This window comes from Carya illinoinensis, chromosome 4 (assembly GCF_018687715.1).
Source record: "Carya illinoinensis cultivar Pawnee chromosome 4, C.illinoinensisPawnee_v1, whole genome shotgun sequence".
NCBI classification, from domain to species: Eukaryota; Viridiplantae; Streptophyta; class Magnoliopsida; order Fagales; family Juglandaceae; genus Carya; species Carya illinoinensis.
In genome coordinates, this window is record NC_056755.1 from 37,816,007 (window position 1) to 37,839,553 (window position 23,547).

The 23,547-nt window shown below is 35.2% G+C and overlaps 1 protein-coding gene and 1 long non-coding RNA gene across 4 annotated transcripts; both read left to right on the forward strand.

Moving 5' to 3' along the window:
• The first annotated feature begins 6,187 nt into the window (after positions 1-6,187).
• LOC122307854 lies at positions 6,188-7,383 on the forward strand. The gene is made up of 2 exons (XR_006241842.1): positions 6,188-6,428; positions 6,511-7,383. It is a non-coding gene; the product is annotated as an uncharacterized LOC122307854 (long non-coding RNA).
• Positions 7,384-14,401: 7,018 nt separating this feature from the next.
• On the forward strand, positions 14,402-23,311 carry LOC122308247 (polyprotein of EF-Ts, chloroplastic). 3 transcript variants are annotated; one of them, XM_043121460.1, is made up of 5 exons: positions 14,402-14,622; positions 16,424-18,857; positions 19,426-19,698; positions 20,532-21,243; positions 22,384-23,311. In XM_043121460.1, exons 2-5 carry the CDS (start codon positions 16,469-16,471, stop codon positions 23,018-23,020), a joined length of 4,011 nt encoding a protein of 1,336 aa, XP_042977394.1. In that variant the 5' UTR covers positions 14,402-14,622; positions 16,424-16,468; the 3' UTR covers positions 23,021-23,311. The 3 variants fall into 3 exon arrangements, with proteins under 3 accessions (XP_042977394.1, XP_042977392.1, XP_042977393.1); XM_043121458.1 differs by having other exon boundaries at positions 14,404-14,622; positions 20,526-21,243; XM_043121459.1 differs by having other exon boundaries at positions 14,404-14,618; positions 20,526-21,243.
• Positions 23,312-23,547: the final 236 nt, after the last annotated feature.

A 23,547-nucleotide genomic window follows, 5' to 3' on the forward strand; every position in this document is an offset into this window, starting at 1 on the left:
TTTTTCTTGACCTTCTTTTCCTCTCCATCTCTCTTTGGAAATTAAGAATCATCTGCAATGAGTCAAAGCTTGCCAAAATTAGTCTTTGGTTGCTCCTTGTTTAGAGGAAATTCTTCTGATGGTTTTGGTATATATAATTTAATTACTGGCAGAACGAGGCCTACATGCATACAGTCGCACAAGAAGCACAGATAAAAACAACTGTTGCACCAATAAATTGATCTTCTCTCATGCACTCACCACGGCCGGGTCCCTATAGCTAGCTACTTTCTCTCCATAATTAGAATATGGGGGACTGCTAAGGCTACCGAGAGGCGGTGTCGAGAGTTTTTATGGAGAAGTTCAAAATGCTTTTTTTTTTTTTTTTTTTAAAAAAAGAAAAAATTGTGTGTTTTTTTATCAAATACTTTTTAAATCACTTTAAAAACATTTAAAAAGAAATTTCACAAACTCATTTAGAGAAAATTATTTAACCATTATTTAAAAAAAAAAAAAAAAAGGGCACAATCGGTAGCCTTTCTCGACGGCTTTCCTCGGTGGTATAAGCATTTCCCTTAGAATATTAACATGCAACATGTGTATAAAAGTGAAATTGTAGGTGTATGATTTTCAGCTTTTTCTTAAAAAATAAGATTTTCTTATTATGAATTACGTTTTATTAATCGAAAAACTGTCTTTACACGTGCACACACATGCACATACACACATAAACGCACATATATGTCTGCACTTGATTTTGTTGATGATACTAATTGATATATGTACAGTTTCTTCATTCTTGAATGAATCCTCTGGTAATTGACTCATTAATTAATAGCTCAAAGAATGCCCTTTTTTTTTTTTTTTAAATGGGAAATAGATTTCATTCATTTATGAAAGCGAAGTTGCAGCTTCGACCTAATACATACAGGAAAATTTCCCATATTACAAGCAAACTATTCACGCTTGGAGTTCTATTAGTATATAAATTTTTTTGTGACTGGTATAGTCTTAACTTGTATAACTATCTATAGACAAACCGTCTGAGAGACAATATTCTATCTAAAGCAGAGATTTCATATCCTATCATTCAGACAATAAGATGACTTTTACTCTATGGACAAAAAGTCCAAGAGATTATTTCTTTTTTATTTTTATCTAAACAAAAGGAAATAACAATAAACATAAAGATAGATGTGAAAATGACGAATTACAACTTAGATCTACTCCGGTAGATTTCGAAACAAGCCATACAGCCTATGAACACCTCTAGTGTACGGGAAAAGTATAGATCCACATTTTTATCTATAGTTTTCCCATGAAACAAAGAAATTGTGGCGACGTATGAGGGACACGTACTACACTAGGAGTGTGGTGGACAGTCGAATCTAAAGCTTATGGTGGTAGTAGGAGCTTCCCGATGCGGTGGCGCATGGATATCATGTGCGCTTTAACCCATGCCTATGACTCACGCGTTGTTCCTTTTGAAGAAAATTTTCGATTGTCTAAAGGGTTGGCAGCCTGGGAATCCTGCCGTGAGGCGCGTGGTGGTCACTAGGCTCCATAAAATAATAGATAGGCATTTCGCCATACTTTGAATGGAAAAACAAACAAACAACTAAAAAATAAAAGGCTACACATTTTCTAGTCTAACTAGATGGGAGGAGGGCAGGAGCGCGGCTCTGGAGAGAAAAGGGAGAAAGGTAGGGTTTATATGTTTATTTTTAAAAAAAGATAATAAATTGAATTAGCCAAATTTAAGAAATTATTAATTTAGTTTGATAACCTTGTAATTATTTTATAACTTTACATGAAATGGGAGGTAGTTTCGTAATATTAAAAATTATTTTTAAGAGAATGGCATTATTTCATTAGTTGTTTTAAAATGAGTTGTCAAAGAATTGTAAAAGAGTTAGAGGTGTATCATTACACCATATATAATATAGAGTAATGTAAATGTACTTATAGTTTTACTTATACTTTTATTTACAAAACTCAATTTACTAGTTTAATTTTGAAATTCAAATTTTAAATTTTAAATTTCATGATTTTCAACTTATTAATAACACATGTGGAGAAGCAAGTTGTTTATAAGTTTTTTTTAACTATATTTAGCATTTTCCTATAATATATCAAGTTTGTTTTCTTATTTTTTCACAAAAAACCCTTTCGTTTTTGGAACTTTCTTTTTCAAGTTGATCTCCTCTTGAGCACATGTTCACCTCCACCTCTCACGCTCGAATTACAAATATCCATTTTCAACTTGCAACATTGAATAAAGGAGCTCCATCAATGCCTGATTATTTTAAGCAATTCTCTACCCTTGTTGACACATTTGCTACAATGGACTATCCTCTTAATAATTATGAACTAATTTCTTTCCTTCTTACATGACTTGGCCTGGAATATGATTCCCCTTAATTGGTGACATCTACACAACTTGAGTTGAACCCCTTTCTATCATATCATAAACATTGTTTTTCTGCATGCATGTAGCTTCTTAGTTCTTATAGCGACTTGTACACTAAACCCCACTGCTGCCTCCCGTAGGAGTCTGGGTCGTGTCTCATTCCCAGTATGGCTGATCATCCTCTTGGACCAGCTACTGATCATCGCCTAAGCGGAACTCAATATTCAACCAACCTATGATCCATTTATTTTTTCAGCTTACTATCAATCAACCATGTGTTAGGTTCTTGTTGCTGGAGATCTTGGAACATGCCCGTAGTGTGAATGCGCATGCAAATAGGGTCACCATTCGCCTACTACTAATAATAATAAGGGCGGAGAGTGGATTCTAGATTATATCAGTCGAGTAGCTTGTAGTTGAGGGGTATAGTAGGGGTGCCCCTTTCTAAAACTTATATTTAATATAAGGTAAGTTTTTTGGAACCCTAGTTTTGGACTGGGATTCCCCCCCACTCCTAGCTCCCGAAGTGCCTTTGAGGACTTGAAGAGGGTCGTGATGGAGGAACCTGTATTGAGGTTGCCAGACTATACTGTGCCTTTCGAAGTGCACACTGAAGCATCAGACTATACCATTGGAAGAGTATTGACTATTACTATAGAATCCATTAATAGCATTCTACGCTTCGTCCCCGGTGCGTAGGGCCGATCCCCGTGTACACAAGAAGATTCTTGGAAGTTGTGGTTCAAAATTCCAGCCCAAAAGATGCTATCAAGTGGTTTATAATATTATAGTGAATTCTGAATATTGTGTTTGAACTTGCCTTTTATTCTTTTTGAGATTTGCTTTTTGAGAGATGATGAGAAGATCACCCACATGTGCCATTGTATTATATACTAGAAAGTCTAGTATATAATTAAGTTAGAAATAAGCTAGATATTAGTATAATAACATGTAATAGTAATGTATAACATGTAATTAAACAATACAATATATGTCTTGTATAGAAATAAATTAGACACTAGTATAGAAATAACTAATAAGTTTAGTATAATAAGTTAATAATATATAATACTAATTTACTAAAGTATATATAATAACATGTAATTAGACACTTGAATTAAGTCTAGTGTAGAAATAAATTATAAATAAATTAGTCACTAGTATAGAAAGAAATCTAATATAGGCACTAGCATGGAAAGAAGTCTAATATATTAAGTTAATAACACATAATACTATAGTGCTATAATAACATATAATTAAACACTAAAAATAATATGTAATACTATAGTACTATGATAACAATTAATTAAACACTATAGTATAAGTCTAATATAAAAATAAGTTAGATATTAGTAAAGAAGTAAATCAGCAATGGATAATCTAGTTTTGAATTCTAATTTTTGAAAAAATTGAAATTTGAAAGCCCACATTTTTTTTCTTTTTTCTTTTAAAGGGATAAATATGAAGCTAAAAAAAAAACAAAGTCAAAAAAAAAATCCAAATCAAACTCCGCTATAACTACAACTGTCAGAGTCGAAGTTGAATTTAGGAGAATTTGACTCCGACTATGTCAGTACTCATCTCTAATTCTAATTGCATGACATTATGTATGAGGAGATATTATAAATATTAAAAGATACGAGAATAACAATACTAGTTAAGAAAATATGTGAAATGAATAAAAAAATATTAAAAATATAATATTTAAATAATAAAAAGAAAAAACATATAAATGAAACTTAGAGGTTAATTATTTACGCCACACGAGCATTTGCAAAGCAAAAACAATCCTTTAGATAAATACGCTGTCTATGTGTTTATATATTATACATGTGGGGCCACAAGCAAGGCGCGCATGACCCCCAACCTCTCCCAAATCCAATTCGAAGAACCTGCCTCAATCCCACATCAATATATTGCACATTAAAATAGACATCATATTACTTATCGTATAAAATGTGGCATATCAGTCAATTTTATTGGATATAACAAAAACTAGGATGTGATCAACATCATTCTATGTACTTTTTCCAAATTGATTAGGTATAACTCATAATGAAGTGCCTATATAAGGATTTTTTTTAATAGAAAAACATTGTTAATTCATTCATAAAAGAGACATTACAATTCTGGCTAAGAATTATAAGCCAATTACAAATTTTCAAGCTCTACAGTATACAAATTCTTTTGTGACTGACATAACCTTATTCTGTGTTGTAAAACCTCTCCAAATAAACCGATTGAGTGAATGACATACTCTACGAACCCCGAGTCCTAGAGACATTGTTTTTTGTTTTTGTCCGTTTTTTCCCCTATTACAACCTAAAACTATATATGGAATTATATCATATGCAAAACTAATATATAACGCCAAAAATGTTTTAGGTGATGATTAAGACCCTTTTCTTGAATTGAACTCCGTGTCATTATAAGTCATGTGTATGCCTTTGTTACAACTGGAAATGGGGAAAGAATACACTAATAATTGGCATATATGATTAGATTTTATGGTTCCTGAATTTGGAATGGCATGACCCTATTTGTAACGATAAAACACTTGTGTTCTTATCTTATTTTATGATATCTTGGTATGTTTCTTGCCCCTTTGACAATACCGCTCACAAAATCACTCAAATATATATGCTCTTCTTGGATATCATTTCGTTCCGATGTTAATTGTTTAATTAAAACTCCACTATGAATATCGATCATTACCTTAATGCTCAGTTTTGAGATAGAACTCTATCTTAGAACACTGTTTAAGACAGTAACAAATCTCACACTCCCACGCTAATAATTTGCAATGAGTTTTACTACATACAAGCACAGTCGTGTACTAATCTGTGTACCAATACTGATTTATTCATACTTAAAATTTAAATTAACATTATTTTCAATAAAATCTACTTTTTGACTAATCACATCACATTGGTGCACAGATTAGTGCACAATTGTGCTTGTAACTATATTTTTCCATTTGCAATATATTGTTGCATCATCCTGATTTATAGTACGGCAGGTTGTCTGAAAATCATATTAAGATCATGTGTTTTTGGCATACCATTATATGTCATGTACCCATCAAATTAAGGGAAGGGTAGTGATACCTGTACGAACATGTTATACGTATGTGTCTCAAGCATTTCTCTTTTAAGGGAAATAAAGATAGAATCTTAATATATATAAATCTCAAATGTATAAGTTTCGGACATACTTTTTATAAAAAAACATACCCCACTACGAAAAAGTGTAAAACAAACTCACTTTTTTATTTTATTTTTTATTTTTTATTTTTTTTATAAAAAACTTGTGCATTTAGAGGTTTGTCCTTAACATTATTCATAAAGATATACTTATCGGAAGATTTACTGCTAAGAGTACTTTATACCATCACTACAATCCATAATTTCAAGATCAACTTGAGTTATTCATGAGACTTAAAATGAAAAAGAGATAGATACGTGAAATAATCTCTAGAGCATTATGATGTTCGAGAAATTTACATAAAAAATAATTAATGATATAAAACCCATTTGGCATATTTATTGCTTCCCAATAATTGAGATCCTCAAATTTGGACTATCGATATTTTTCCAAATTTATTTATTTATAGTTGCTAAAAGCCTAAAACTGCTATAGAGGCCCTGGGCTAAAATTTAAGACAAAATACACATAAACATGGAAAATATATATATATCTTATATTAATAAGTGCCAATAACTTAAGTTACAGTATTTTCGTCTAATATTTTTATTTTCAATTTTGCCCTTAATTTTATTCCAAAATTACAGACAGTTTGCTTTTATTTCTGTTTTGGTCTTTAGTGAGATTGTGTCATTCAAAAGAATTTCAGACTACACAAATCTTTCATTCTCGTCTTCGTATTCCTCCCAAGTTCTCTCTCTAAACTCAGACCCATCCTCTATTCTCTCTCTCTCCGTTTTTGAATTTATTTATTATTTTGTTTATGAATTTGATGATCTGTGATTTTTGTTTGCAGAAGAAGGAAAATATCACTCTGATTGGCTTGAAGATCGTGGTAATTTCAACTCCATGTCTTTTTGCTTACTTTTTTCTTGCTGAACCTCTCTCTCTCTCTCTCTCTCTCTCTCTCTGTGAAGCTCACGAACCCAGCTCTCTGCCAAAGCCTCAAGATCCACTCCCTCTGCAAACAACAGGCAATGAAGTGCTGAAATCGATGGTTTCTAACGAGAGAACTGAGAAGCAGCTCCACCAAAATCGATTCCTCCACTCTCTGTGATTTTAATTTCTTTATTATCTCCTAAATTTCCTGCATAATCTTTTCTGATGCTTGGCAGGGACTCGACGAACTGGAGGAAACCGATTTCAGTAATCAAAGGGTGGTTCTCGCCCTCTATGAGACCATGTACTCCGATTTTAATTTCTCTCTATGGTTTCTAACGAGAGAACTGAGAAGCAGCTCCACCAAAATCGATTCCTCCACTCTCTATGATTTTAATTTCTTTATTATCTCCTAAATTTCCTGCATAATCTTTTCTGATGCTTGGCAGGGACTCGACAAACTGGAGGAAACTGATTTCAGTAATCAAAGGGTGGTTCTCGCCCTCTATGAGACCATGTACTCGCACGACGTAACCACGATGCACCAGATCGTCGCCGACTGGAAGGGAATCTCCGTTTCTGTCTTCTAAGCCCAGGCAAAGCATCCCCTCTCTACGTATCGTACGAGTGGGTCACGACGGCTCGCTGATACCCTCCATCTCACCCATGCTGTTTCCAACGTGAAAGACCAGCAAATCTAGCGGCTTCGTGAAGACGACTGGGAACTAAAGAGAAAAAAAACATAAAATAAAATAAAAGTGAGGAAAGTCATGGAGATGACCCCACTCTTCACTAACTGTTTTGTCCTTGTCCACGGAGGTGGCTTTGGTGCTTGGTGCTATAACACATCCTGTCCGATGAGATAAGCACAAGCACACGTTTTGTGATAAGAATTTATTTCAATTACGTCACTATCATATTTTTTTATTTTATTTGTAGGCCCACGCATGCAAGTTGACATTGTGGTTGAGAGAGTGGATGGGTGTTGCTGTAAAGGTATTTTGGAGGAGAATTTCCAGTGAATTGGTAGTTGAGCATGTGAACCAGCATCTCTGTCCCTTTTGATTGTCGAGCACGTGACAGAAGTAGAGCTGTGATCAGAATGAAAGCATGCAACCAACCAATTATCTTTACAATAAAAATAAAATAAAAAATAAATAAAAAATAAAAAAAATAGGTTGGTAGGTGCTTATGGAAGATGAATCTGATTCACGAAAATTAACGAGACCTAAACAGTAGCGTGTAGAGACATGCAGAGCCTTGATTTCAACTGACAGTGGTGCAGGGATCGATGAATTTGCTTTAGTAACGTGACAGGGACGTATGGCATCATAGAATTGACCCCATCAACCTAACATTGACATTTCATCCTCAATCATAAAATATATATTTGTATTTTAAGTAAACAATATCTTCTATTGATTAAATTATATTTTTTTTTCTTTCTTATATTATTTTTTCATAAAACTAACATGTCCAATATTTCAGCATTAGTGTGGCCTTCTATTTGAAATCAATTATTGATGGGGACACGTTTTAATCAAATTTTTAGTGGGTGAGATGATAATAATATATATTATATAACATTTTATCTAAAATAGTAACTGAGTGGGTGAGATGATAATATATATTATATAATATTTCATCTAAAATAGTAACGTAGTGGATGAGATGATAATAATATATATTATATAACATTTTATCTAAAATAATAACGGAGTGGGTGAGATGATGATAATATATATTATATAATATTTTATCTAAAATAGTAACGTAGTGGGTGTGCACGGCAATTAATTTTAGATTCTTTCTCGACAGGAGTGGGAGTTGGTGGGTGAGAGTCGCTGGAGTTGGTGGATTCAGTATTTATTTATTTATTTATTATAGACAGGAGTGGGTGAGATGATGATAATATATATTATATAATATTTTATCTAAAATAGTAACGTAGTGGGTGAGATGATAATAATATATATTATATAACATTTTATTTAAAATAGTAACGGAGTGGAGAATTGCATACCTCATAGTATTGTTGCATCATTTACCCATGATATATTCATAAAGGGCTGTCAAATCAATTTCCAAATCGATGGCCCTCAAGATGTTGAAGTGAGCATTCTCTACCCTGATGAAACTTTCATAACCTTGGACCAGTGCTTCAATGATTTTCTTGTCAAAGTGGACAAAAAGTCTATCAGTACCGATGAAATTACTACCACAAGTCCCATGGCTGAATCTATGGCAATCACTGCAACATGTGCTTGATCATTTCACAACTAGACCACGAGGGCAAAGTGTTACTCTTCCAAGATTAATTTTTTATTTTTTGTGGAAAATAATAGTACATAAATATGGAATTCAATTTGCTTACGATGATTTAACATGAATTCCGAGTGATTATTGGAATTGCACTTGTTTTGGCTGAAAAAACTGCTATTGATGTGAATAGGGCAGGGCAGTAGATTAAATTTAGAGGCATGGGGTCTCAACCATAAGATGTACTCATTAGTCTTCAACATGTGCAATGCACAGGAAAGACTGATTTTATTAAATAAAGAATACTTTATGTTACTAAAGTCAACATATGTTGAGAGATCATATAATAAAATAAAGAATATGAATATTGATCTTAATTAATTAATTATCCTACTCCACTTACATAAATATCATGTCCAGTCCACATCATATTAACCTTTTCCATATTTCTTTCAAAGAAAGTAGATGAACTTGCTTTTCACTATAATCATTGACCATAAAGCTAACGGCCATTGTAACACTAAGAGCATTTATCCCCACGAGCATTAACATTTGCTTTGCGTTGGTATGAGACACATGATTTTGAAGTTATTGTTTGATTTTCCAATTTTCTATACATATATATCTCTATTCTAAATTTTCAATAATCAAGTTCAAAGACTTCAACTAAACATAAATTCAATACGGTTTATTAAGTGTTGTCAATTTCCATCTTCTCTCCTTTTTTGCATTTTGCTATCCTACTCCATTATTATTATTAATAAAATGATTACTTAATAAGATCTATCCAACTGGATCCTATTTAATCAAACTTTTTGTAATATCGATGTTTCCATCTCAAAGTTGGGAAATATTTTTTTTACAATCCACTCTCACCGATTCTCAACTAATCCCACCAATGCTCTAGATCTCTCTTAGCCGTAATTGATTTGTGATAGTTTGTACAAAAATGTTGACAAAAAAATTCATCTCTATTTTTAATGTCTAAACTAATTAAACGACATGTTCAAGTTGATCTGACTGATATATCTCTATTCCAAATTTTCAATAATCAAGTTCAAAGACTTCAACTAAACATAAATTCAATACGCTTTATTAGGTGTTGACAATTTCCATCTTGTCTCCTTTTTGGCCCTACAAAATGACAAACCGAGTATTGCCAAAACGATATTGGAGTTGAGTAATAAACAAAGATTAAAAAGGGGAAAACGAAAATAAGATTTAAGGAAAAAAAATCTAAAATGGTACGTAGGGGGTTTAGATGTTGAAAGATATTAAAATTAACTCAATTCAATCTGATTTTAAATTAAATTTAATATTTAAATATTTAATTCTCAAATTACTAAATATTACTTAATTCAAAACTTCTTTAACAATTTTTATAAATTCAATGTCTTTTTATATGCAGGATCTATAAACTTTTTTTAACATTTAATAAATATATATAAATTTATCTTAACATTCAAACATATATGAACTCATATTAAATGAATTTTATAAAATTTATTTCATCATCTCGACTCATTACTATTTATAAAAATTTAAATTCAACTAAATTTCAACTAAACATCCAAACAATATGGTAGTATTGGGGTATCCTGGAGTCCACGAAGTAAATCGTGTCAATATTAATTACTCAATATAAATATATAGAGACAAATCATATATAAAAGACAAAAGCTTTCTTTAAGTTTACACAACATCTATACTCTTACTTCAAAATATAAGGAAATATAGTACTATTAAAAAACTAAAAATAATACAGCTAAGTACTATTCTATTTGTTGCTTTTAAAAAATCAAGATAGACAATTTCAGAAAATATAACGAACGAGTAGCATAATATATTAAATATGATGTTATATCATGTTGATGGTGTTGCGAGTAGAGTAGTTAATCTAGGGATGTAACGAATCGAAGACAGACTTAGTCGAGCATTCAAACAAGTCGTGATTCACCAAAAAGTAAAACCAAAAACTGCTTTAAGGATGGTTGGTTTTCATTTGGTGGGACAGAATCCACTTCTCACCACAAATACATTGCATGTGGGTTTCCCTTATGTGTATTGTCACGTATACAAATCTCCCACATTCCTCTAACGAAATAAAAGTAGGAAAAATATAGTTGCAAACACAATTGTGCACTAATCTGTGCACCAATGTGATGTGATTGGTCAAAAAGTAGATTTTATTGAAAATAGTGTTAATTTAAATTTTAAGTGTGAATGAATCATTATTAGTACATAATGCGCGACTGTGCTTGTATATAGCAAAACTCATAAAAGTATTCCCCATTGATCCACCCCGACTCCTATCATTTCGCTTCTCATCTTCTCTTTCCTCTCAATTCTTTTCTCTACTTTTTTTTGCCCTGTCTCATAGGGTTTTCATGTCCTTGTAGTTCTGTTTCTCTCATGAACTCCTGCCCTAAAGCTCTGTACAAAGAGATTTTGGCCGTTGTCTTCTTTGGATTTCTCTTTTTTGCTCTCTTTAGAGGGTTTTCTGGTGGAAAAATGTGCAGATTTGACCTCCCGGGGTTTTTTCAGTTGTACGCATGTCTGAGATCTTCAGTTTCAGTGGTAAACTCTCGATTGCTTTAGAAAAACATAAGCGATATACTTTAAGTCTTCTTCCAAATAGCATAGTTAGTATAGAATTCATTAAAATTAAGCCGTTAACCTCTCTTTCTCTCTAACAAAAACGGTGACCCTCTATTTTAGACCAGACAACTCTAATCCGTAGAATTTTTACAGATCTTCTATAGCTGTCAGGCACCATAGCTATGATACTATATCGCTCTTCTATAACTGTCAGGCGCCGCAGCTATGATACTATATCGCTTTTCTATAGCTGTCAGGCGCCGCATAGCTATAACACTACATCGCTCTTCTGTAGCTATCAGGCGCCGCAGAACTATGATACTGCCTCGCTCTTCTGTAGCTGTCAGGCGCCGCAACTATGATACTACATCGCTCTTGTCTCTTGTAGAGAAATGCTTTATGAGAGATGATTCGTCATAATTTTCTCTATAAAAGAATTATTCAGTTCATCTTCTTTCGCATATCATCTCATTCACTTTTCTGAATTCAGTCTGCATTCTTACTCTGCAATCTCTTTCTACTTTCTCATTTTGCAATGGCTCAGCAATCTTCTCATTACCAATATATGAGGTATTCTGCACATCGTTCACCAGTTGTTTCTGCTTCTTCCGTAGGTGCTATAATGCAATCCAATAATGATCTAACTAATAAGTTAGATGATGAAATTATCTACAAGCTTGTGAGTCTCGGCACCCGATACTCATCAACCATTATCGCATATTCTCAGCGACTACAATCCAGGACTGGTGGGGTTGATAAACTCCACGAGAATATTTCTATCCTTCAACGGCTTCTTCTGGAGTCCAACATGAAGATAGAAGCACTAAAGCGAGATAATAGAGATTTAAAATCTTTGCTTAAGGGTGGGTTTGGGTGTTGAGAAGTGTTGAGGAGAGTTGTGAATAGTAATAAAAAGTAGGTGAAAAGTAATAATAAAGTAATGAATAGTAATAAAAAGTAGGTAAAAAGTAATGAATAGTAAAAAAAGTAGGTGAAAAGTAATAATAAAGTAATGAATAGTAGTGAGAAGTGTTGAGAAGTGTTGAAGAGACTTCAACACCCAAACACACCCTAAATCTTCTTTTCGAGTGGCTACTCCTTTAGATAGGAGGGGCATGCAGATTTTTGAAGAGCAAGAGCGTTTAAAGATTGAGGCGAAGAGCCTCAAATTTCTGTAATTTTACTTCGAGATAATAAAATAATACTTCACAAATATTCATATTTGTATTTCTATCTTCTGGTAGATGTTTTATGTGCTCCATTTTATTTCTCCTTTAATAATGCACATTTCTTATAAAATCGTAATATGAATCTGAAATACTAATTATATTTAAGAGATGGTATTTTAGATATAATAATTTCATTTATCTCCCCCTTGAATGTTCTCTAAATCTCAATTGAAGCTTCTCATTTTACAAATTGTTTAGTTATAGTTCACTTGTAAAATCTTTGCTTGTTATTTGGAAAAATTTCAGGGCATCAAGATATCAACAATCATGACAGTGCTGCTGCTCTCCTTCTAAACAGATTGATTCACATGAATAATCTCAGTTGCTTCAGTATACTGAATGAGATGTGCTTATTTCTTCTGTTCTTTATTTTAGGGCATTTCATAAGTTTAAATTTGATGATGTACAAAAATTTGCTGCTGAGCTTTGTGGTCACATTCACCCCCAAGTATCAACAACTGTGCCCAACCTTGTTATTAGTGCATCTTATTTGGCTTATGCTTAAGACTGTTTGATTATTTGATTATGGTTTTTTTTTTCTTTTCTTTTTTTTTTTAAAAGTTTCCGAATTGATGTAATTGGTGTTGGTTTTACTTTCTGGAAGCAATTATTGGTTTCTCATTTCTGCTTGTGGTTTTAATTGCGTGTCTTCTCATTTTCATATTCAAATACTTTTTGACTCTGCCTTTTGATTTATTAGGTTCTATTTCCAATTCTTTGCACCCAGTTAGAGCATGCAGCAGTTCTCAGGATATACTGAAGATAAAAACTTGTTTGTTTTCAGTTTGCACTTCTCTTATGGTAATAATCTTATGGTAATAATTATGGGCAAATATATTACAGTTGATGTTTGCTTCAGAATTAAACTGTATGGAAATAAAGGAAACTTATAATCAAATGAAAAATTTAAACAGGGACTGTTTGAAGGCACAAAAGCATACATGAGTGAAGATGGACGCCTTCTTCTCTTCTGTCTAAAACAGAATGCAATTTGCATGAAAATGGGAGCTGAAAGAATGTGCATGCCATCAACCTCCATTGATCAATTTGTAGATGTTGTGAAGCAAACTACCATGGTCAAATAAGCGTTGGGTTTTCTCTGTCTTAGAGAAAATGCCCAAGACTTATTGGGATGCACATCTGTTGATCTTATAGACCGTACAAACGAGGTAAAATCTATACATTTAAATACGTTTAAAAATTTTGATACATTATCTTTTTATATGTTTTTTCATTGTTACAGAAACATCTGCCTTATATTGAAAACATTGCAAACAACATTGAAAATAATGAGTGGATCGTAGTCTTGGGCGCGTAGATGAATGAATCTAGGAGGTTACGTCAAAACAAACTTACTGTATTATCTGTTAATAACGTCTCAGGAACAGCAAAATGAGTTTCCAGACTTTTTTTTTGAAATTTTTGACTATTGTAATATATAAGTACAGGGTACTCGTGTATAGTTGTAGTTATGTTTATTAGAGTGTTGTATTATATATTTTGCAAATAATGTATATAATGTTTATTATGAAGAGGAAGAAAATTGTTAAAATATAGATGAAATTCTGTCTATTTATAGCTAAATTAAAAAATTTTTAAATTATTACATTTAAAAAAAATATCAACTAGACATACGTGCATCGCACGTGCTGCTTTACTAGTATATACATATATTCACAAACATGGTGGCGAAAGCAGTCCATTTATGGTTTTTACAGCATCAGGTCCAGTACAGTGTCTTGTTAAGGTCCAGCTAATTGAAACCCATGCTACTCGGTCCACAAACAAAATGCTGATATGAAGCGGCTTGGCTGGCTCCAAACTCAAGCCTACCCAGAGCCGATTGAAGAGCCTCACCTTGGGATTTCTATCCATGAGCAAGAAGACAGTGTCATAAGATAAGATTTAAAAGTCCCACCTTTCATTTCCAGTGATAAATTGGCTCTATCATCACCACGTAGAAAGCTTCAGGCACTCATAATAGTTTGGGTTTTCTCTCTTCCTAAGTATTTCTAAATTTCAAGTTCTGCAATTCCGAGTTTTTGTCTCCTGAAGCTTCAGTAGGTATTAGCTTTGGTTGTTTTTTTACGCTGCTTAGTGAATATTGCTGGCTTTCGAATAATGGGTTCTTCTTAATTTACAGTTAGTTTGCATTTTTCTACGTTGTCCCTTTTCCGTCGTGGTTGGTTATGGTATAACCTGTTCTTATGTGGCTGTTTCAGCAACTTGTTAATTCTTGGGATGTTTGTTGGACTATTGTTCGCTTATAGCTCGTTGGGTTGTGGGAGAGAGCTTGACTTTGGATTGTTTAGTAGTGAGTGAATGGTTTGCCAGTCCGAGCGCCCTCATGGAGAGTTAAGAGAATTGGACACCGTAGACCCTGAAATGGGGACAAAATCTTGGCTCCTTGTATAACCTGTTCTTATGTGGCTGTTTCAGCAACTTGTTAATTCTTGGGATGTTTGTTGGACTATTGTTCGCTTATAGCTCATTGGGTTGTGGGAGAGAGCTTGACTTTGGGTTGTTTAGTAGTGAGTGAATGGTTTGCCAGTCCGAGCGCCCTGATGGAGAGTTAAGAGAATTGGACACCGCGACCCTGGAATACCCTGGAATGGGGACAAAATCTTGGCTCCTCAAATTGAATTATTCTTTGAAATGCACCTTTAGCCTGTATTTTAATTATCCTTCAGTAATGGAATTAGGTTTCTGACAATTTGCATTTAATTAACAGCTCTCTCTCTCTCACTCACACACACACACACACAAGTGTGTGCGGGCATTGCCATTGTAGGGGACGGATATAATATAATTGTGCAAATATGTTTAATATGGATTCTTATAGGACCTAATGGGAGAGAGCTTGACTTTGGGTTGTTTAGTAGTGAGTGAATGGTTTGCCAGTCCGAGCGCCCTGATGGAGAGTTAAGAGAATTGGACACCGCGACCCTGGAATACCCTGGAATGGGGACAAAATCTTGGCTCCTCAAATTGAATTATTCTTTGAAATGCACCTTTAGCCTGTATTTTAATTATCCTTCAGTAATGGAATTAGGTTTCTGACAGTTTGCATTTAATTAACAGCTCTCTCTCTCTCTCTCTCTCTGACACACACACACACACACACACCCACGTGTTTGTGCGCGTTGCCATTGTAGTGGACGGATGTAATATAATTGTGCAAATATGTTTAATATGGATTCTTATAGGGTTCCCAAAGTGAATTTGAGATAATTTGAATTGATGTTCAATTATTTCTTTTAAGTTTTCCTGCTTGGAACTTCAGCAAATTTGAACCTGATAGTTAAAATGATTTGAAAATAATGGCTTACCATGTTTCGTTCATGAAATCAATCAATCTTTGTAATTTGGAATTTGAGCAAAATAAAGAGAAGCTGAGGTAAGGGGAATGGGGAAACCTAAGTATTTATGAATAGCGCAATGAAGCCATTTGGACACCGTGAACCATGCAGAGGATAAATTCCTTCAGTGCCGTTTGTCCTACTGATTATTTTTATGCAAACATTGATGGAACACTAAGCCATAATTTTGGCTGATAAGATTTGTTGCATTACATTTCACTATTGGCATAAACTACATCTAGATGTATGAATTGAGCTGTATTTTATACATTCATCAATAGGTAAGATACGATTAGCTTTCATTTCTTTGATCATGGCAAAGTTCATAATTAAGGTCTGGGCCAAAGTTCATGTGCCCGATTGTTTCTTTCTGCACCAAATAAGTGACATCTATTATCCTTAAAGAGAGAGGACATTAGGCATCTTGGTTTATAAGTCACCGTGACATCTTGTGCCTTTTTAAACCCCATGATTTCTCTCATGCACCATTTTTATTTCTTGTGCAGGAGAAGAAAGGGATGAAGAACTTAATTTAGTCACAGACCAACGCCATGACTTCTGCATTTCAGGTCAATATGATGTCTGTAATGCCATGCTCTATAAGCAATGTTTCACTCATTCCTGGAACTACATTTACAACAAGGATGAACAATTGTTTGACAAGAGTCAGTTTGTCAAGGAAGTGCACTAAACTTCCATCATCCACCCAGAAGTATCTGCTACCTTTGTCAACTTCTATTAAGTTGCTCCCTCAACATGGTAGGGGATGTTCTTTGCATTATATATCAAGAACCAATACAATATCAGCCACAGGCATTGACGTTGCAGTGGAGGAACCAGGTTCACCCATTCCAGAAGAAGCTTCTGGTGTAGTATCAGAAGTAAAGCCTGATGAAGTTGGAAGTGGTGAAAAATCCTCCAATGATACAGATCGCAGTCCTGCTCCAACTAAGTCCAAACGTCCAAGACCTGTTAGGAAAAGTGAGATGCCCCCAGTAAAGGATGAGGAACTGGTTCCTGGTGCAGCTTTTACTGGGAAAGTAAGATCAGTTCAGCCATTTGGTGCTTTTGTTGATTTTGGAGCTTTTACCGATGGCCTAGTGCATGTTTCCAGGTTGAGTGATAGCTATGTTAAGGATGTTGGAAGTATTGTTTCCGTTGGGCAAGAGGTGCAGGTGAGATTAGTTGAAGCGAACATGGAGACAGGACGGATTTCTCTCACTATGCGTGAAAGTGATGATATTAGTACCCTGCAGCAGCGGAAAGATGCTCCTCCCAGTAGTGATAAGGCTGGAGCTGCAAAAAGAAACACTTCAAGGCCCAGCCAGAGGAAAGATGAGATGAAAAGGAGCTCAAAATTTGTTAAGGGGCAGGACCTACAGGGCACTGTGAAGAATTTGACAAGGTCTGGTGCTTTTATATCCCTTCCTGAGGGGGAAGAAGGGTTCCTCCCCACATCAGAGGAATCTAATGAAGGATTTGAAAACATTATGGGGAACTCTTCACTTCAGATTGGCCAAGAAGTCAGTGTCCGGGTGTTGCGCTTCTCAAGAGGGAAGGTAACATTGACAATGAAGAGGGAAGAAGATGTTGCAAAGTTGGACTTACAGCTTAGCCAACAGGTTGTCCATTCTGCAACAAACCCTTTTGCGCTAGCTTTCCGTAAAAACAAGGAGATTGCTTCATTTTTGAATGAGAGGCAAAAGTTAGACAAAGAAGCTGAAAAACCAGCGATAGGAAAGACTCCAGAAGAATTAGAAGAAAAAGTCGACCAAAAAAAAACTGGGTCTGATGAAGTGCAGGACCAACCAGCAGGCAGCTATGAGAGAACAGTTAGTGTCTCTTCTACAGTCGATGAAATAATTAAAGACAATGAAGCTTCTTCAAAGGAGGCAGATGTGGGAGCCAGCACATTAGAGAAGGATGCCTCAACCGGTATTGCAGACAATGAAGATGAAGAGGGCCCAGCCTCTAGCACTACACAAAGAATTGACAGTGCTGTCCAAACTGTAGATAAACAAGCAGAGGTGAATTCTAAAGTACTGGCTCCTGAAGAGATCACGTCGATGACTTCACAGGTAAATGTGGGAGCTGGCACAATAGATAATACATCCATCAATGTTTCAGATGATGGGAAGGATCCAGAAAGCACTATCTCTAGCTCAACATCAAGTGTAGATGGGGTTGTTCAAACCATGGATAAAGCAGCAGAGGTGAGTTCTGAAATTCTGGTTCCTGAAGGAAGTATATCTGCTGTTACGCAGATAATTGAAGAGGCACCTCCAACAAATGGACTAGAAAATGATGGAAAAGCTGAGTCAGCTGGTGAAATATCTGGCAAAAGCTTGTCTTCAGAAAGTCCAGTAGTGGGAGACGTAATAGAGGGTCAAGCTGATGTCGCTGTAGTCAGTGATGATGTGTCTTTAGAGGTAGATGTGGGATCCAGTGCTTTAGATGATGTGTCAACCAATGCTGCAGATGATGGAAAGGGTCCAGAAAGCACTCTCTCTAGTTCAACGTCAAGTGTGGATGGTGCTGTTCAAACCAAAGAGAAAGCAGCGGAGGCGAGTTCTGAAATTTTGGCTCCTGGAGAAAGTATATCTGCTGTTACTCAGATAATTGAAGAGGCACCTTCCCTTATCAAGAAAACTGAAGAGGCACCTTCAACCGATGGACTAGAAAATGATGAAAAATCTGACTCATCTGTTGAAATATCTGGTAAAAGCTTGTCTTCAGAATGTCCAGCAGTGGAAAACATAATAGAGGGTCAATCTGATGTCGTTGTAGTCAATGATGAGATTAATATAAAAGCACCCAGTGCAGAGAATGATCCTCCTAGCACACCAAGTGAAGATAACAAGGTGGGACCCAACCCTGATAAAAATGGAAGTATAACGGGCTCAGATTTACAACGAGACACCCCTGCCCAGAAAACTGAACGTTAGTGCCCTTTTTTTCTCTACTTCTTTTCACCGTTTCCCCCCTCTTTTAAATTCATGTTCGTTGAAATTCTGATGACAATTCACTGTCCAAAATGGTTGGTTGAAACCTAAGATTATTAATTCCTGCACAGTAAATGCAATCATTCTACCTATCAAAAAAGTAATATACAATCATTCAATGAGCAACACTATCTTTCAATTAATTTGTACATAATGAAATCAAGAGCTGAAAGTTCGTTTTTGAGATAAATAACTAATCAATTTATTGTTGATAAAAGATGATTTATGTAGTATATAGAAATGTTCTGTTCAGTGAACAAGTAATTATTGAGAGACATTCATCTTTGCTATAGTTCATGCTGCAATGTCTTTCTATTTGATTCTGTTACTGTATCGGGTAATAATAATGCATATGATGAGTATCTGTACATGGATTTGGGTCCTTTAATTTTCTGCGAATGAAATAATTAGTGTAATGCTTGTTTGCCACCTCTTGATACTCCATAGTTTGTTTCTTCTTCTTTGGGTGGGTATATTATATGTTATAATGTCAGTTCTTTGTACAGATGGAGAGGAAAATTATGGAAGTTTTGAAACATCTGGAAAGTCAACACATGATCAAGTTCTCTCATCAGAAAGTCAAGTTATTGGAGAACTTGTAGAGAACCTTGTTGACGATGCCAAAGATGATGTACAGATGCCAAAGCCTGCTGCAGAGAGTGAAACTCCTGACTCGCACAATGAAGATGACAAGGTGGGAGCCCCTGAGAAAAATGACAGTGTCAACAATTCAAATGGAAAAACTGGCAGTCCTTCCCCCAAGGAGGGGACAACTAAAGGTTTTCTGTTCTTTTTACTTGCAATAAACCTTTCAAAAATTTTTCATTGAACCCAAAGTAAACAAGTTCAAATGCTAACTTGAAGACAGCGCTAAAAGTTCAGCTGATGAGATGACATTATGATCCATTAATCATTAGTATTGGAAGTATGGGGATGGTAGACAGTTCCAAATGATGTGCGGTAGAGGAAGAAATGCTTGGCATGATGATTTGGGTACTTAAATGGAGGCATATACGCAATAAATATTTTCATTTGAGTGCATTACTTAATGTTACAAGTAGATGGCACAATCTGCAATTCCTGCGGATCTTTTTTTTGGTCTTTTTGGTTTTATTGAATTATTAGTTTTGCATCATATTTAACCATACAGTCATGAGTCATAATGCCTACATTACAGTTCCAAAGGATGTATGGTAGAAATACTCGGTGTGATGATTTGGGTACTGTAATGTAGGCATACAATAAGTATTTTCATTTGCATACATTACTTAATGTTACAAGTAGATGGCACAGTTTGTGATTCATGCTGATCTTATTTTTCTGGTCTTTTTGGTTTCATTGAATGATTAGTTTTGCATCATATTTAATCATGCAATTATGAGTTATAATGCCATTCCCAGGAAAGATATTTTAGAGCCTGAAATGAGGATGGACAAACTCTTGGGATGGATGCTCGTTTGGTTAATCAAACTTTAGGCACTGAAAAATGAGGAATGGGGTCAACAATAAGATTTTAACTTGATGTTTGATTCACATTGCACTATTGGAGTAGTAATCTACTACAGGTCAACTGTCTCTTCATTTGTTAACACTTATTTATATGCAGCTGCAGCTGCTATATCACCAGCTCTTGTGAAGCAGCTGCGTGAAGAAACAGGAGCTGGAATGATGGATTGCAAGAAAGCTCTCTCAGAGACTGGAGGGGACATTGTTAAAGCTCTGGAGTTCCTAAGAAAGAAAGGCTTAGCAAGTGCAGAAAAGAAAGCAAGCAGAGCCACTGCTGAAGGAAGGATAGGGTCGTATATCCATGATAGCAGGATTGGTGTCTTGGTAGAGGTGAATTGTGAGACAGATTTTGTGGCCCGGGGTGACATTTTTAAGGAGCTGGTTGACGATCTGGCCATGCAAGTGGCTGCATGCCCTCAGGTGCAGTACGTCATTACAGAAGATGTTCCAAAAGAAATTGTGAACAAAGAAAGAGAGATTGAGATGCAGAGGGAGGATCTATTGTCAAAACCAGAGCAAATCAGATCAAAGATAGTTGAAGGGAGAATCACAAAGAGGCTCGAGGAGCTGGCATTACTTGATCAGCCATTCATCAAGAATGACAAGTTGGTGGTCAAGGACTGGGTGAAGCAGACCATCGCGACCATAGGAGAAAATATAAAAGTGAAGAGGTTCGTGCGGTACAATCTTGGAGAGGGCTTGGAGAAAAAAAGCCAAGATTTTGCTGCTGAAGTGGCAGCCCAAACTGCAGCAAAAGTGCTACCCAAAACAGAAAAAGAACAGCCTGCTGTAGTAGAAGCCAAGGAAACTATTCAGAAGTAAGTGACTACTTTCTTTGAATTGACTACTTTCTTTGAATTGTGATCTAATTATTATATCATAGTGTTTTGGCGTTGGGTAAGGAAATTAGATTAAAATCAGGGCACAGCACAAAGAATTCTATGTTGTATAAATGAAAAATGCAATATACTCTACATTCTCTTCCCACTACTATTCTACTGTGTTGATGTGGTATTGTCCATAACACTTGGATAAGGGCCTTTTTTTTTTTTTTTAAAATGTTAAGAAAAAAACAAGGATTCCTGCCTTCCTGGACAATGCCAAACCAGAACATAGTGGGATGAAAGTAGAATATTTGGATTATATCACATCAACATGGTAGGATAGGAGTGTAAAATGACAGAGCCAACCTTTTTTTACAACCATTTTACGACACTGTGGTAAAAGGACACTTTTATAAAATGATGACTCTTCTATATCTATTTTACAAGTTCTCAATCATTACTCATTTAACATTTTCCAACCCTTTTGCTAAGGGGACAAAATTGAAAAACCGATATGTTTTTCAGACAAAAGAAGGAAATAAAAGAAATGTTTGTTACTCAAGTATTTGCTTTTTGCCTCTATTTCCTGGTGAGGGGATCTTTGGGCCAGTTTTATCGGATTGCATTATTCTTAGTGGAAAAGCTATTTGGAAAAACTCATATAGCATGGCTCTTTATGAATTGAAGATTGCCAATCCTTTGGCCAAGACAAGCGTTACTAAAAATGAACCAAGTAGTTCTCACATTTGAGTTCTTGCCAATCGAGTTTACCAATAAAAAAAAAGTTCTTGCCAATCAAGTTGGCAGGGTTTTTTTATTTATTATCTGGTAGTGCCAATGCTGTTCAAGATCCTCTTTGAAAAGTTACTCACATATTTAGAGCTTTATAGTTTATTTAGTCATGTGTTAAAAATTATCTGGAGTGAAAATGTTTTTATTTACATTTCCCGGTTTACCTGAGCATGTTTCTTTTCAAGCAAAGTTCATTGTTTGTTACAGCTCTTTTCGTACAGTGAATATCCATCCTCCTAGAAATATACACTGCTGCTTTTCACACAAATTTTATTTGAGAAAAGAAGGTAGCCAATTTCTTGCATACCTTATAAACGTTATATTTGTTCAACTCTCCTGCAGGCCACCAACAGTTACAGTGTCTGCTGCATTGGTTAAACAACTACGAGATGAATCTGGAGCAGGGATGATGGACTGCAAGAAAGCTCTTTCTGAAGCCGGAGGAGATATTGAGAAGGCACAGGAGTACCTTAGGAAAAAGGGTCTTTCAACTGCTGACAAGAAATCGAGCCGTCTTGCAGCTGAAGGCAGAATTGGGTCCTACATTCATGACTCCCGCATAGGAGTGCTAATCGAACTGAACTGTGAGACTGACTTTGTAGGTAGAAGTGAAAATTTCAAGGAGTTGGTTGATGATCTGGCAATGCAAGTTGTGGCCTGCCCGCAGGTGCAATTTGTATCCACCGAGGATATTCCGGAGAGCATTAAGAACAATGAGAAAGAGCTAGAGATGCAGAGAGAGGACATCTTATCAAAACCCGAGAATATTAGAGAGAGAATTGTTGAGGGGAGGATCTCAAAGAGGCTTGGAGAGATGGCTCTGTTGGAGCAGCCCTTCATTAAGAATGATAGTATTTTGGTGAAGGACTTGGTGAAACAAACTGTAGCTGCAATTGGGGAGAACATAAAAGTTAGAAGGTTTGTCCGGTTCACCCTTGGGGAAACAGTTGAACATGCAAAAACAGGAACTGAAGCATGAGATGGATATAGATACCTCAATTTCAGCATGAAGCAGATATAGGGATGGTTTGTTGGAAATTACAGTGAGATGGAGGCTGGCTGAGACTAATTTTAGATGAGAGTAATCTGATTTTTTTTGTTCTGATTAAAGTTGCTTTAAATATGCAGTACTAAGCTACTTTCGGCATCTATATTTTGAGATGAGATGAGTAGTGTCTCAGTTATTTATCATCTGCAGCATGAAAGCTGCATAATATTCAATTCTAAGGAGGAATTTTCTGAGGATATATATATATTTTTTAATAGGAAATTTTTTGAGTTATTTTTATACTTGATAAATCAAAAAACGTGCCCAATACCTTTTGCTTCTTTCTTTTTGGGTAAATAAATCCAAGTAGTAGAGAATGGACCCCAAGTTTATACGAGAAGTCACCAACATCAGCAGCATGTCATTACAAAACAGCCTATACAATTGAATTTTTTTCCTTCTATCTTTACCTCTCCAAGAATTATTAAACACTGCCGCTTAATTATTTTACAGTTTAT